Source organism: Eriocheir sinensis, chromosome 27, assembly GCF_024679095.1.
Source record: "Eriocheir sinensis breed Jianghai 21 chromosome 27, ASM2467909v1, whole genome shotgun sequence".
Taxonomy (NCBI): Eukaryota; Metazoa; Arthropoda; class Malacostraca; order Decapoda; family Varunidae; genus Eriocheir; species Eriocheir sinensis.
This window is the reverse complement of record NC_066535.1, coordinates 1,781,048-1,797,182: the sequence shown is the minus strand read 5'-3', so window position 1 is coordinate 1,797,182 and position 16,135 is coordinate 1,781,048. Positions and strand designations below refer to the sequence as shown.

At 44.6% G+C, this 16,135-nt stretch overlaps 1 protein-coding gene across 2 annotated transcripts in view; it reads left to right on the top strand.

The window, feature by feature from the left end:
• The window catches only part of LOC127003977 (uncharacterized), a 71,554-nt gene that overhangs the window by 16,678 nt on the left and 38,741 nt on the right, over positions 1–16,135 (top strand). For both annotated transcript variants that reach the window (XM_050871057.1, XM_050871058.1), the window contains exons 4-5: positions 12,462–12,605; positions 15,077–15,188. In XM_050871057.1, the coding sequence (XP_050727014.1) occupies positions 12,462–12,605; positions 15,077–15,188 (256 nt within the window). The remainder of the gene's footprint in view (positions 1–12,461; positions 12,606–15,076; positions 15,189–16,135) is intronic.

Sequence of the window (16,135 nt, the reverse complement as noted above, 5' to 3'; positions counted from 1 at the left end):
GCTTGACGCTCTAGCCCTCTAGACCACCGCGCCCCTCAGCAGAAGATGAAGGACAAAGGTGCGCTCCGTAACAGACAAACAAGTATACTCTACGGAACAAACCAACCAACGGAGATCCACGCACAGCCACACCATCTAGTTATGAACAGATAAACTAATAGACAAAAGACAAACATGCCCTAAAAATAATTAGTGACGAAAAACAGCACAGTTCATAAAAAAAATCAAAGTACTCCCTCTCCTGTCAACATGTTCTTTTTGCACCTCGAAGCCGTCATACAACTCCAGATGAAAACTTGGTGTGCATTTATTGTCATGCAAAGTAAAGAGGAGGAGGAGGAGGAGCACAAGGAGGACGAAGAGGAGGAGCGAGGAGGAGGAGCGAGGAGGAGGAGGAAGACCGAGAGCCAGGATCAGCGAGGTAAAAGTGGGTTGGGTTAAGGGAACAGATAAAAACGAGAATAAAAAGCGTGAGGGGAAGCAAATCGCATTATTATGCCAATATCGGAGGATGAGAACCAAGGAAGACTCGATAAGACAAGGGAAACACGAAGAAAAAGAAGAAAATGAAGACGCTGTTCTTTTATTGTTTTCGATGTCGAGGGCACCACTAAGTTGTATAAAACAAAACACTGAACCTTACGACATAACCTGCAAAAAATAATTGAAAAAATATTAAAACCGAAAAAGATGGTATCTGGAATAACAATGAAAAGGAACATATTATATTTTTTTATACACGGAAATGAGAAATGCAGTCAAAATAAGAACGGTGAATATATAACAAAACTTTGAACTAAAAATTTAACTACACGGAGTATGCACTTAACATTTCAAAGACAGACGAGCTCGTACATTTTCTTTTATGCTATTGTAGACCAGAAAATCGGAAAGACGAGTAACAAAAATAAATATTCAAAGCTCACGAGATAATCTGCTGTTGATGATGCGGGATTATTTTTTTCATAGTTCATAATACACGATTTCTCTCTCTCTCTCTCTCTCTCTCTCTCTCTCTCTCTCTCTCTCTCTCTCTCTCTCTCTCTCTCTCTCTCTCTCTCTCTCTCTCTCTCTCTCTCTCTCTCTCTCTCCTCTCTCTCTCTCTCTCTCTCTCTCTCTCTCTCTCTCTCTCTCTCTCTCTCTCTCTCTCTCTCTCTCTCTCTCTCTCTCTCTCTCTCTCTCTCTCTCTCTCTCTCTCTCTCTCTCTCTCTCTCTCTCTCTCTCTCTCTCTCTCTCTCTCTCTCTCTCTCTCTCTCTCTCTCTCTCAGAAGAAGAAGAAGAAGAAGAAGAAAAAATAAAGAAACAAAAAATGTAACCACAAACTTTACTAACAGATTGGTCAAGGTGGAGGTGGTGTTGATGGTCCTCATCCCGCGTTTTCCTTAATTCCAAAGTTTTCTCTCCCTCGCCTCAGAGCTTTATGACCTGACCGGTGCGGGTGACAGGCACATTAGGATTTTTGTGCCTCCTGAGATTAGCACGTGGCGGTGGAGGAGCGTAAGAAGGGAGAGATTGAAGAGCCAAGAGTAATGAGGTAAAGTGCAAGGAGGTGGTAAGGTAGGCAGACCAGGAGGGAGATATTGACTGTTGGCGAGGTGATGCTAGAGTGAGTGCAGAAAGACTGAGGCAATGGTTAGTGAGAAGGGAGGAGCCAAGGATGTTAAGGTAAGGTGCAGGGAGATGGTGAGGCAGCAAGACCAGGAAAGAAAGGGCGCTGATGAATGAAGCAGTGAAGCAGGCTTGAGTGTAGAAGTGGAAGATTAAGGCAATGGGTTGTGAGAAGAGAGAGACATCGAAGAGAAATGGATAGTGAGGTATGATAGAAGGAGGGAGTGATATAGGAAGACTGGGAACGAGAGATGGAGAACTGAGGCTGGAGTGAGTACAGAGGTGGAAAGTGAAGGGGAATACAACGAAAATAAATGAAGTTAGGACCGAATGAAAGAAAACGCAGTGAGGAGACGAACGGAAGAGTAAAACTGTTAGCAGAATCACCACTAAGATATCACCGGCCTGGCAGGAAAATATACTTGACTTTAGGCAGCCAATCACCATTAAGATATCACCTGCCTAATTAGATCAAGTCACCAATTACCCGAGAGGGACTGAGTTCGGCTGATCACGGCGCGAAGGTGAGGCCCAAGTGACAAACGGAGTGACACACGTAAATTGCTGTTGTTACTGCCTAATTGGAAAAGTAGATCCTCCTCCTCCTCCTCCATCTCTTCATCCTTCCTCCTCCTCCTCCTCCTCCTCCTCCTTTCATCCGTGCGCACTTGAATGAAGGGAAGCCAAAGCGAATTATTGAGCTAAGTTTGTAAATGTAGAGCTTGTTTGAGAGAGAGAGAGAGAGAGAGAGAGAGAGAGAGAGAGAGAGAGAGAGAGAGAGAGAGAGAGAGAGAGAGAGAGAGAGAGAGACGCTACATTTTTTGTATTAAGTATTTTTCCCTTGTTTCTTTTTTCTACTCCAACTTTTTCCGAGGCTTAAGTTTTCTACACGTGTAGTTTCTGCGTGGATCCGATGCTGTCAAAAGTCCCTTACCATATTTTTTTCTCCAGTTCTTTAGGAGCGTTTTGGGGCAAAGACTAAAACCTATCTTTTGTATATATTTCTGTCGATGTTTGAAAAGAAATGTTACAGAAAAGTTCGTTACCTGATAAAAGAATTAATTAATAAGTCGGTGTAGGGGAGTCGAGTTTATCACAGCCCTATAAGCCAGTTTTATTGTTTTCAATATATCATATAAAGTATATTTTAATAATTTTATCAGTACATTAAATCATATACTGTATTTATGTTACCAACCCCTTACCAACAGATTAAAACCTAGTTAATGAATTTCCACAGCCCTATATCACATTTCTCACATAAAGGAAATATATTATTAAAATACATACACAGTTTTGATTACAATTAATGTTGGCACAGTGTTTATTTTCTTATGTTTCAATTTTCTATTATATTTTCATTCTTGTTTAATTTTACTGCTCCCATCTAGTTCTCCATTCCCTCTCCACTCTCCTGCTCCTAATTATCTTCACCTGTTTTTTTCATCTCTCACATAATACCACTTGCTCGCCTTTCGTATCGTGTTTATTCTCTTTTTCATTTACCTGTGTGGGTTCAAGTGGTGTTCTTTCTTTTATTTTTCTCTTCCTTTCGTTTTTTTTTCCATACACTTATTGCTTCTTTTTCTATTTTGTTTTTACTCTTACCCTCTTTTTTTTCCTCATTTGTTCCTCCTGTTACTCCTTCCGACTGTATTCTTGATGCATTTTGTCTCCTCTTCCTCCTCCTCCTCCTCCTCCTCCTCCCATCATCATCATCATCATCATCATCGCCGTCACCGTAATCATCATCATCATCATCGTCGTCACCATAATCGTCATCATCATCCGCGCTATGAAAATGATGCCGTCTTTTAGGGTACAGCCTTATGAAAAACAACCCAATTGACTCAATATCAGTTTTTTGAGCTCCAAACTAACCCGAGAACTAGAAAAAACGGTCAGTTAATTCAAGCGAGGGAACGTAGTAGAGCTACGAACACGAGTTTCTTCTCGAAGTGAATCATCAGCCGATGGATCAGTCTTCCATTAGAAGTATTAATGCAAAGACGACCAAGTCCTTTAAAAATCGCATTATCTTATATTTTCTTGCGTCGTGCTTCCATCTGTTCCCTAGATCCCTGATGTGCACGACGGGCTGATTATACCACTATTACTCTATTCCACCTCAGGTGACACCAAATGTGAAGAAACTTTAGTAAAATATGAAAGCTCTCTTGATTGCCCGCTCTCCAACACTTTTTGCCCAGCACCCATCAGGATATCTGAAACCAATCATCAGCAACAGAGCGGCTATGCTCTTCCTACATCGTCTATAGCGAGGGGCCTCTCGCCTGATTTGTTGTCACCTCAGCTGGAACGGAGTATAGAGCAGGCTGTAAGCCAACCGCTTTTCTGTTGCCTGCAGTTCTATGTTTTCATGTGTTCTCCTCCTCTTCCTCCTCCTCCTCCTCCTCTTATTTCTCCTCTTCCCCTCCTCCTTCTGGTCCTCCTTTATATTTCATCATTAGACGCAGTCCAACACTTCACAGTGACCCAAGAGTGTAGGGAGCTAAGAAACATAACCGAGGCACCAAGGCTGTACAGCAACTGAGGTAACACAAATGTAACTAGAACTGGCAGCTCAAGGGCGGCAACAAGACTTATGATGTAAAGCGGAGCATCAGCACGAGCAATGCAAATATCATTAAATCTAAAGAGAAACGGCAACAAGATTATTACAAGAAAAAGTTGGAGAGGTAAGGAGGAGCTTCAGTATTAACCTCATCACTTGGATCCTTGGCGCGCCGGGATCCCTTCTATAAGGGACTGCGGCGGCGGAGACGGCAGCGGGTGTCTGATCCTCGAGAGGGAAGATTAAGTGGGGACGTTATACAAACACTTCAGATTCACACATTAGATTTGAAAACACTCTAAATGAAATTCTTTTGACGTGCAAATGGACGCTGCTGCAAGGAATAATTGAATTAGACTCATGTGAAAGAGATACGCGACGTCCAGCGACAAGCGTATTGCCGAATTTTGCATTTAAGACCATAAGTAACTTTGAAGGGTTCCTAATTGGGGGGGGGGAGGATACTACCACCCATCCATCCGCTTCCACTCACTCATTTACTCACGGTGTCACACTCAAACACTGGTAACCTTGGCCATCTTACAGCCTGCAGGTCATCCCGTGTCCCTTGATCAGAACCCTTATATTCGTCACCCTTAGTCGTTTGCATTATTTCCTCTGTTTGTGCTTTGAATTCACAGTCCTCCCTCCAACACCTGAAGCCAATCGCTGCACACCTCGCCGTGATGCACTGCGGACACCATGTGCATGTTTCTCTTTTCCTTTGATGATTGGGCTTTGCCTTATCCCTGGACACAGTGCATTATAGGCAAGTCTTCGGTCAAAGTTTGCATAATCGGCGTCCTTAATGTCTTCTAGTTATTTCTTGCAATATTTCTTTCATATGACTGTGTTGAGCTGCCTTGATCGTCATTCCTCTACCATCAGGATTTGGTCTGAAGAATATTTCCATTATTTATGTTTCATAAGATTTCCTGAGGTGGTGTGCATTAGGCTGCTGTGTCACCCACACGTCGGGCAAAGACATGGTATTTAGTGTAGTGGGCCTTCCTTCACACCAGGTAGGGCATTACTGTCTAGTCAAGAGGCCAGGCGTCGTCCTAAAATCTTCTCTCCTTGTGTTGAGCTTAGATTTTTTTTTTAACTAATAGATACCAAGGTGCAGAAAATTTCGTGTACCTTGGAATATACCAACGAGATTCTGTTTTTAACAATTTGTGTAAAAGAAAATGTAATACACATTCTTGGTAGGGGAAAATGTCTGAAATATGACAACCAAGGCCAGAAGTGATCAATCGTGTCTCGATGGGGTGAGCAACTGTGCAGAAGTCTATAATTCAGAGGCTGTTTCTGATAATGTTTTGAATCCACTCCTATTTGTTTTGTATTTTTCATTTTTTCCGATCACCTTTTGTCCTGTCCGCGGTTCTCCTGTTTCTCCAAGACCAAAAGTAATGTTGTCTCTCAATGATAACTTGTTCATTTTAAGGCCTATTTATTTTACATAAAATTATTCAATTTCAATTTGTCATTTCAATCAATGATTAATGGTAATGTCACAATTATCATTAGCTAATTTTGTTGGTAAACAATGCCGGTAATGAGTCAGACATATCATCATGACATGTAATAATTTTTTAACATTCGCCAGCGTATTTTTTGCACTACATAACCAATGCCATGAGTAAAATATTTGGCATGAATCTACTTAACTATCGTTAGTAGTGCATGTTTCAGAATTTGCAGTGATATAAACTTTTACCTCAACAGGAACCCAAGTCATAAAAATAATATTTTTCACAGAACTCCTATTCGAAAAATACGTGTCTACTACAATGAAAGGAGTGCACCCTGTTATCCCATTAGTCTCCCTTTTTCGAGCTGTAAAAGGCAAGGTGTGCTTGAGTGTCGGTAGGCAAGGAGAGAAAGGGAAGAAAAATATAAAGAAGAGTTGTTAGGATACTATAGTTACCAAAAAATAAGATAGAGAATGATAAGGAATAGTAAATTGGAGTGTACTATCTGAAAGTCTGAGCGATTGAAGAAGAATTTTACGTAACCTAACGAGGGTAAGGGAAAGGAACCTGAGACGTTTGCTTAATACACAAAAGAGGAGAGAAATGTTTGTTTGGGGGAGACTAGTGATATAAGGGTTGGGAGGAAACGATGGAGAATAACAAAAAAAGCTGGTATTTTTAAACGTTCCGAAAGTGGACTCATGATAAAAATAGCACTTGTTTATGATAGAAAAAAAATAGATGCATCGTGTCCGAACTGGATTGCAGGGAGTCTGGCAAAACGGGTTGGAGGAACTGAATGAAACAACAGCACAAAAAGCGTGAGATTTTGGAGCCGACTAAAAAAAAAAACATGGTCTGAAGAGCACCAATTTGTAGCAGGAAGGGCAAAATAATGGCCGCCGTCTGTAAAAAGGTGGCCCTCAAGTTTCGCCCTGAAAATAGCGACAAACGACAACCTAACTGAGAGAGAAAAAAAATATGTGCAGGAGGTTCTTGCATAGGAATGGGAAGGTCCGGTTAGGAGACTGGATATGGGCAAAGGGAGAAAGCTGCATACGAGAGATTCTTGCATAAGGGAAGGGAAGGGTCGGATGGGAAAACGGACAGAGGGGGTCAGATGAGCCCTATGTCTGTTGGTGCTTTTTATACCTTGCTTATATGTCTGTACTTGTCATCTCTTAATGTCTCTCAGCTTTACTTTCTCTTTATATCATAGCAGATTTTCTTTTCATCCTTTCCTGTTCTCTCGTTTAACACCGTGAGGATTTTTTTTTTCTCTACCCTCATTCTGTCCTACAATCTAACACCTCTTTTTCCATTCCTTATTTTACCTCATCTTTTCTCTTCTTATCTTCGTCTCTTTCTTCCTTTCTCAATCTTCCTATCTTCTCCATTGCTCCCCTCGCTTCTCTTTACAAAGGCACTTCTTCCAAGCGCTTCCTTCTCACCATCCTGTTAATTTACTACCTCATCTCTTTGCTCATCACCTACATAAGAATTTCCTTCCCTTATAGCTGTCTCTCGCCCTTCATATCTACCAGCTCAGTACGCGTTATATTCACCTTCCCTTTGCCCTCTCGCAATTATTACTTTTTCTTTTTATCCTCTATTTATTTTACTCTGATCATTCGTCTCCCTTGCACCTCTTTCTAGTCCTTCCACAAACTCCCACCTTGATCCATTTCTTTAACCGGTTCTTCTGTAATGGTAATCTTCCCTTTTACCTTTCTCTCACCCTCTAATAATCCTTCACCTCTTCTCCTTCTGTCTCTTTCATATTATATACTCGCCTTTCCCCCATCATCTCTCTCTCTTTCTTTCACAGTATACCACCTCTTCTCGTCTCCTAGTCTATCATCATTTTTCTCCCTTCACAGTCCCCCGCTCCTCTCCTCTCCGTTCCTCTTCTATTTACGCCCTCTCCTCCACTGAAATATTTAACCTTTGACCTGGAACGAGAGGCGACATGACCCACACACGACCTACAGTGACCCAGATTCCTTATTGGTTCCCTAGCGACCATAGGTGAACTCTAAGGGCTGGTGGTCGTGGTGGGGATGTGGTGGTGATGGTGGTGGTGGTTGTGGTGAGGAAGGGGTGGTGAATATGGTAGTTTGGATGTGGTGGTGATGGTGATGAAGATGGTGGTTGTGATATGGCGGTGAAGATGGTGGTTTTGATGGTGGTGGTGAAGATGGTGGTTGTGATATGGTAGTGAAGATGGTGGTTTTGATGGTGGTGATGAAGATGGTGGTTGTGATGGTGGTGATTAGGATGGTGGTTGTGATGTGGTTCTGAAGATGGTGGTTGTGATGGTGGTGGTGAAGATGGTGGTTGTGATGGTGGTGGTGAAGATGGTGGTTGTGATGTTGGTGGTGAAGATGGTGGTTGTGATGTTGGTGGTGAAGATGGTGGTTGTGATGTTGGTGGTGAAGATGGTGGTTGTGATGTTGGTGGTGAAGATGGTGGTTGTGATGTGGTGATGGTGAAGATGGTGGTTGTGATGTGGTGATGGTGGTGGTGAAGATGGTGGCTGCTATGTGGTGATGGTGGTAATCAATATAGTGGTTTACGATGTGGTGGTGGTGGTGGTAGTGATATGGTGGTGGTGGTAACGTGGTGGTGATGATAGTTGTGATGGTGGTGGTGAAGATGGTCGTTGTGATGTGGTGATGGTGGTGGTTAGGATGATGGCTTGTGATAGTGGCGGTGGTGGTGACGGATGAACTTGATGCGGATCCGGGTGGTGGTGGTGGTGATTGTTGAGGCCTACGGTGTTGTGGGGGCGGTGAATGACACAACGTTCTCTCCGCCACACTCAACGCAGCCTCCATACTTAAACTTATCTCTTATGGATCTACAAACTTTCCTCTCCCCATAAATATTAACCCTGCTTTCATCCTGTCCGGCCTTGTTTATAAATGACTCGGAGTTGAGATTAATCTTGGTCCATTTAATAGTTCTTTAATGCTAAGAATATCAGATGTTGTTTTTTTTCCCTTTTTTTCTGGTATATATTGACCGTGAAGGAAGGAGGAAATATTTGCCCTACTTCTCTTATTTTCTTCAATGAGATCCAATCCTGCTCCCGCCACTCCCTTGGGCTTCACACGTGTCAAGATGAAGTGAGCCCCGTTTTAGATTCCTGTTTGTTAGTCTTTTTTTTTTTTTCGTTGCTATATTTATACGTAACCATACAGTCAATCTTTGAGCCTCTGGCGGCGTTAACTCACATTCACTTCGTCAGGCCTGAGTAATCCAAGAATAAATACATCGCGTCATTTAGTACTGTCTGTTCGTTTATATTAACTCATTAAGTGTTGTTACTCCGCGAAATGAGTCCCGCTATTTACCTTTCCTTTACTCATCGTCTAAACTTATCGCGGGAAAAAGTCTCAGCATAGGAGAATGTTTTTGTGTCTTGGCGGTTTTTTTTTGTTCTCAGCTTTCTTTTCCAACGTTTTAATCATCTTTTTCTAATTATTTTATCTTTCTTTTCTTTCAATAATCCCTCAAAATCCCTCCACCTCCTAAAAACTACGTCGACTTGAACTTAATTTTGATGTTTGGTGCTTTCTTTACCTTCCTGACGTTTGCTGCGATGTTGCCTCAGCCAGACACTAAGGGAAGAAGCCAAGGGAAGGGAAATAACACCGGCATCAGGTTACAAGGAGTCGGGGAGGTCAGCCAGTAGGAGTTGTTTGGGCCAGCCAGACCCTAACGTGCTCTTCGCTATCACCACTTTGTGCTATTTGTGGCGTAAAGTCTCGAGTTACACACCGTTGGTAGTCTTCATAAAAAGGAGGAGGAGTAGGAGAAGGCGGAGGTGGAGGAGGCAGATGTGGAGGCGGAGGAGGTAATGGGGGCAGAGGAGGAGGAGGAGGAAGAGGAGAGGGGGAGGAGGAGGAGGAGGAGGAGGAGGAGGAGGAGGAGGAGGAGGAGAAGGAGGAGGAGGAGGAGAAGGAAAAAGTGAAAGAGGAGGTGGAGGATGAGGACGCGGAAGAAGCAACGGAGGAGAAGAAGGAGGAGGAGAGGCGGTAAAAGAAGAGAGGAAAAGTTTTAAAAATTGTTGTCTTACTCTCTCCATTTCGTTATCAATTTCAGAAAGTTTCCTACCTTCGAGAACTCGTGTAGGCTTCTACCCTAATTGCCTTTACTTTCACTTCCTCTCCCATAGGCTGTCCACGCTATCCTTTGTCCGCTCCTTTCCGCTCTCCTGAAGCTACTTCTAACTCTTTGATCGCATCGGTACTTCTAGACTGTACAATTCTAATGTGTTCTAAAGTTTACAACTACTACTACTACTACTACTGCTACTACTACTACTGTAACTGCTACTGCTACTACTTAATGTTAATAATGACGACCCACGCAAAAAGGCCCCCTAACATTCCCTTGACAACTTTCTGAGCCATGCTCTGAATATCCCCTGACGATTCTCGCAACAGGCCTCCTGACAGTCGCCCGACTACTCTCTGAACCATGCCCTGACAACCCATTGACGACCCACACAACAAGTCCTCCTGACAATCCCCAGAACATTCTCTAAATAAAGCACTCATTATCTTCTGACGATCCACGCAACAAGGACTCCTAACAATCCCTTGACTACTTTGAACAATCCCATGACACCCCCCTGACAATTGACGCAACAAGGCCCCCGGACAATCTTCTGACAACTCAGAACAATGCTACATGACAATCCCCAGACGACCCACACAAGTGCCCCTGACAATACCCTGACAACTCAGCAGTGTCCCATGAAAACCCCTGACGACCCACGCAGCAAGGCCCCTTGACAGTCCCCTGACTACTCTCTAAACAATGCCCTGACAATCCTCTGACGACCCACGGGACAAGACCCCCACTCGATCTCCTGACAATTTTTTGGAAAAAAAAACTGACAATCCCCTGACTACCCACTCAACAAGGCCCCATGACAATCCTTGGACAACTCTCTCTATTATTACTGTAAAGAAGGAAGACACCTCCTCAAGGAAAATATTTATTTCACACTTGTCGAAAAGTACAAACCACATTACTCGCTCTGGTAAGAGAGTTTTATGTAGCAATTCTCCTGCACAAGAAAATGCAGCAAAGGGAAAACAGCTATATTTTGCTAATTCCGTAGAGAAGAAGAAGAAACAGTCAATGTATCGAGCCGTTGCAAAGGTAAAAGTCCAGAGGCCGATATTTCACGGTACTGTTATGCGTCAGTATCGATCCTCATCAGCAAGAGGGACCAGAAATGTACTCGAGTGAACCATTGCACGACTTTCACTGGACACGTTGTAAATGTCAAATATTCGTATAATTATATGCAAACTCATTATCGATATTACGTACCAAAATACAGAACACGTAAATGAATTAGTACAGAGCAACTACGTAAAGGTGTAGCCTAATAGTGACTATCGCGTGCCCCTCGTCCATCGCTTTGCCATGGACGCGGTCAAGGTCACAACTCTCATGGACTTCCTGTTACAGACTGGATGGAAGGGAACTAGTCTCCGTTCCAATATCCCTCGCTTGTGTGTGTTCGCCCGAGTTTCCTTCTTATGCCGCGGGCGTGGGAGAGAGAGAGAGAGAGAGAGAGAGAGAGAGAGAGAGAGAGAGAGAGAGAGAGAGAGAGAGAGAGAGAGAGAGAGAGAGAGAGAGAAGGGGAGGAGGTAAAAGGGCTCCTGTTTGTGTCTGGCTGATGGAGTTTCGGACAAGTGATAAGTCGTGATTGGTTCTTGTTATGCTCCTGTGAGGCGACCTTGCTCACGTAACGAAGGAAATGTGACCGCCCGGGATTCGATCACTTTGTGTGCCTATCACTGTTTTTTTGTGTGTTTTTTACATCCTGGCCAATAGCGCCGGTAGGCTTTCTTGGTTGGGACTGATGGTCGGCCCAAGCCCGTCATGGCGCAGGCAAGTGTTTATAGGGGCGCCATCTACTCTTGGCTCATGCTGCCCCTTGGAGATCATTCTTGGTTTCCCTTGGATAGTTCCTCTAGAGTCCGGGTTGATGGGTGGTCTTCAGGACGGCATGTAGGTAGTCTCAGGCCACTCGGAGGTTACTGAAAAATCCCAGTTGGTAGCGGCGGATTCGAACCAGCATCATCCAGAACGCGGGACCGGTACCCTAACCACTCAGTCACCGCTTCCCTCTGTGTGTGTGTGTGTGTGTGTGTGTGTGTGTGTGTGTGTCAATATTTATTCGTAATTATGTCCTTGCCCATCGAAGCGACCACAACACTCCTTTGGGGCTGACAAACCCTTTAGTCTAGTTATGTCACGTAGTTTCTGAACTGTTTCTAAATTACACCTCCGTTCGTGTCCGACACTGACAGGTCTACAAAAGTACTATCCCATGTTATCTTATATTCTTTTCATTTCACTTGCCATTACATTTTTCTCATAATTTCATCTCCTAAATCTTTTTCCACCTTTATTTATAAATTGACTTCGGCCGTTATAGGTATATTCCCAGCTTTTTATAGTATCTCAGGACTTCCAGTCATTTCATGTCATATCTATCCTTAGAAGTTTATCTCCTAGCGTAAAGAACATTCAAGGTCTTTCATTACTCCACCTACCAGGCTTTCTCCCTAAGAGCCAAGGTTATTCCAAGACATTCACTTAACTTCCAAGACTACCAATTTTCCCTTCCCTGACTCCAGGTCATTCTACTTTTTTTATAACTATATTACTTTTAGTACCAATTTTCCCTCCCCATAGTCCAGGTCATTCACTCCTCTTTCTAGACAGCCAGGTTTCCTTCCCCCTATGCTTACAACTCTTCCTTCTTACAGATGAGGTGGCTGCTGCTGCCGCTGCTCCGCCGTGCCCGCTCCGTTGTGCCGCAACACTACCTCCCCTATACACCCCTGCTGCTGCGAGCCACGCCCTCCCTCAGACGCCTGCCTCGCGTCTACTCCACGCGCCTCATCTACAGGGTGCGTTAGGCCTCCAGTCTCGACACTCCTTCAGTGATGCCTCATCTATTTCCAGTCTCTATCTTCCCTATTTCATCTCCTTTCTTGTCATCCACCCTCTTATTCATGTACATTGAGAGATAAGCCTGTCAATTTTTCTTTTTTTCCCCTTGCTTCTCCCTTTCCTTCCTCCTTTTTCTCCTCTGTTTCGTTCGTAGTGTTACTCAGACTTTTGTTTTTCCTCCCTTCAACCCTTTGTCTCTACTTATCGAATGTCTTCCTTTTATCCTGCACATTTTCTTTTTCCACTTCCCTTCCCGGCCACCCGTAACTCACTATCCATCCGCCCATTCCTCACATTTCTTCCTCCTGTCTCCTCCCTATCCACTCCCCTTCTCCTTAGATGTCTTCCCCCCACCGACCCTGTCTTCCCGCCCTTTATAGAGGCATATCGTCCCCAGTCAGGCGTTAATTACGTGATGGCGTCTTGGAGGAATAATGAAGAAGTGTTAGCATTTGTCAGGTGGTGATATCTCTCTCTCTCTCTCTCTCTCTCTCTCTCTCTCTCTCTCTCTCTCTCTCTCTCTCTCTCTCTCTCTCTCTCTCTCTCTCTCTCTCTCTCTCTCTCTCTCTCTCTCTCTCTCTCTCTCTCTCTCTCTCTCTCTCTCTCTCTCCTCTCTCTCTCTCTCTCTCTCTCTCTCTCTCTCTCTCTCTCTCTCTCTCTCCTCTCTCTCTCTCTCTCTCTCTCTCTCTCTCTCTCTCTCTCTCTCTCTCTCTCTCTCTCTGCTTAGCTCTTCTGATTGTTCACCTTTACTTCCTTCTCGATCATTTTTATTTTCATTTTCACATTCAAGGACTCTTTCTTATCCGGGTTTTTTTTTCCACGATGTTTTATCCTTTTGATTCCTCGCCTCTCCTTCATTTCCTTTCACTCCATTTGTTTTCATTTAATATTCATTCCCACTCCTGTCACTCACTTTCCTCCCCTTATTTTCTCCCTCATATTCCCACTTGCCCACCCATTTTTTCGCCTTCCTTTTCTTTCATTTCTTTCTCATTTTTTATATTTTTTATCCATACTCCTTTCACCTCTGCCGTAAGTCACTCAAGGCTACATTATTTCACAGTATCTCTGCCGTCCGTTCATTTTCAACATGTTACTCCCTTTCATTCCATCCCTCGGTATCCCCTCCCTCTCAATCCCTCCCCGGTCCCCATCACCATTTCCCTTCCTTTCTTCACTCTCACCTCCCGTTCTTTCTTTTTTATAACTGTATGAATGGTCAGGATGTTTAGAATTGAATAAAATAATAAAAATAGAAGGAAATAATGTATAAGTAAGCATACAAAGAATTATGTTTATTAGTTGAGAATGGAAGAAAATAGATAAAAATAACGAAAAAGTTGAATCATAAACATAATTTCCAGAAGCCATTAAAAAATACTCTTTTGTCTGTCCTCTCGCTCATTTCTCTATCTTTTTCATGTCCTCTGCCACCCTCCTTCTCCTCCTCCTCTCTCTCCAACTCTCTCCTTCCCTCCCTTTTCTTCCCTCTCCCACTCTCCCCTCTCCCACTCTCCCTTTCCTTCCTTTCGTCTCCCACTTTCCCTCCCTCTATCCCCCTCCTTCTCTCTCCTTCTCTTCCTCTCAATCCCACTCTCACACCCTCCGTCTTCCTGCCACCATCTCCTTTCCACTCTCTCCTTCTTTCCCTTTCTCAACCTCCCTCTCCTTCATACAATTCCCTCTCTCTTCCACCCTCCCTCTCCTTCCTTCAATTCCCTCTCTCTTCCACCCTCCCTCTCCCACTCTCACCCTCTTCCTCCCCTCTCACACTCCCCTTTTTTTCCCTTTCCTTCCCACTCACCCTCCCTTTTCTTTCCCTTTCCTTCCCTCTCACCCTCCCCTTTCTTTCCCTTTCCTTCCCTCTCACCCTCCCCTTTCTTTCCCTTTCCTTCCCTCTCACCCTCCCCTTTCTTTCCCTTTCCTTCCCACTCACCCTCCCTTTTCTTTCCCTTTCCTTCCCTCTCACCCTCCCCTTTCTTTCCCTTTCCTTCCCACTCACCCTCCCTTTTCTTTCCCTTTCCTTCCCTCTCACCCTCCCCTTTCTTTCCCTTTCCTTCCCTCTCACCCTCCCCTTTCTTTCCCTTTCCTTCCCTCTCACCCTCCCCTTTCTTTCCCTTTCCTTCCCTCTCACCCTCCCCTTTCTTTCCCTTTCCTTCCCTCTCACCCTCCCCTTTCTTTCCCTTTCCTTCCCTCTCACCCTCCCCTTTCTTTCCCTTTCCTTCCCTCTCACCCTCCCTGTTATTTCCGGTTACTTCCCACTCACCCTCCCCTTTTTTTCCCTTTCCTTCCCTCTCACCCTCCCCTTTCTTTCCCTTTCCTTCCCTCTCACCCTCCCCTTTCTTTCCCTTTCCTTCCCTCTCACTCTCCCCTTTCTTTCCCTTTCCTTCCCTCTCACCCTCCTCCTCACACTCTCGCTCTCCTCCAGGCGCGGAAGATCGTCTCCCGCACGTCGTTCCTGGTGAAGCGTGAGGAGGTGACGATCATGGCGGGCCACGACGAGGCGGCAGACCTGTGGCTGGCGGCGAACTTCCTCACGGGTGGGTGTGGCAGGCGTTAAGAGAGGTGTGGCAGGCATTTAGAGATGTGTGACAGGTGTTAGGAGAGGTGTGGCAGGTGTTAGGTGTGGTAGGTGCTAGGAGAGAATTGGTAGGATTTTGGGGGGTGAGGGAGAATTTTTAGAGGCGTGGCAGCATTTTGGGAAGATGCAGGAGGTATTGGGGAATGCGGGAGGTGCTTGGGAAAATGTGAGAGGTGTTTAGGAGGATGTAGGATTATTTTGGGAGGAGGTGGGAGCTGTTAGGAGAGGGGCGAGAGACCTTTGGTGGGTGGAACTATTTTGGGAGGATGTGAGAGGTGTGTAGGAGATGTGGAAGGTGCCTGGATTGTGGGAGGTGTTTGGGAGATGTGGTAGATGTTTGGGGGATGTGGGAGGTGTTTGGGGGATGTGGGAGGTGTTTGGGGTGTGGGAAGTGTTTGGGGGATGTGGGAGGTGTTTGGGGGATATGGGAAATGTTTGGGGGATGTGGGAAGTGTTTGGGGGATGTGGGAAGTGTTTGGGGGATGTGGGAGGTGTTTCGGGGATGTGGGAAATGTTTGGGAATATGAGAGATGTTTGGAAGGATGTGGGAGTTGCTCTTGAAAGTGGTTCTGGTGTTTCCGTGCATAGGATTGGCATGGCAGGTATAACAGAGCTGTGGCAGATGTTTGGGGGATGTAGAAGATGCTTTGGAGGGTGTTCCAGGTGTTTCCTTGCACGGATTGGAGTGGAACATGATCGGAGAGGCGTAGCTGCGTCGCCGTGCAAAGTCATAACTCATAACAGTTTATGTGAATCGCGGAATCCTTCTGACAGAGCAATCAAGTGGACACACTCTGTTTATCTCTCATATATTTAGTTTTGGTTCTCAGGTGCCATGGTCTACTATTATTAACTATATTTTCAATATGCGAGTACATATTTTGATTCAAGACGTTTATAAGAATC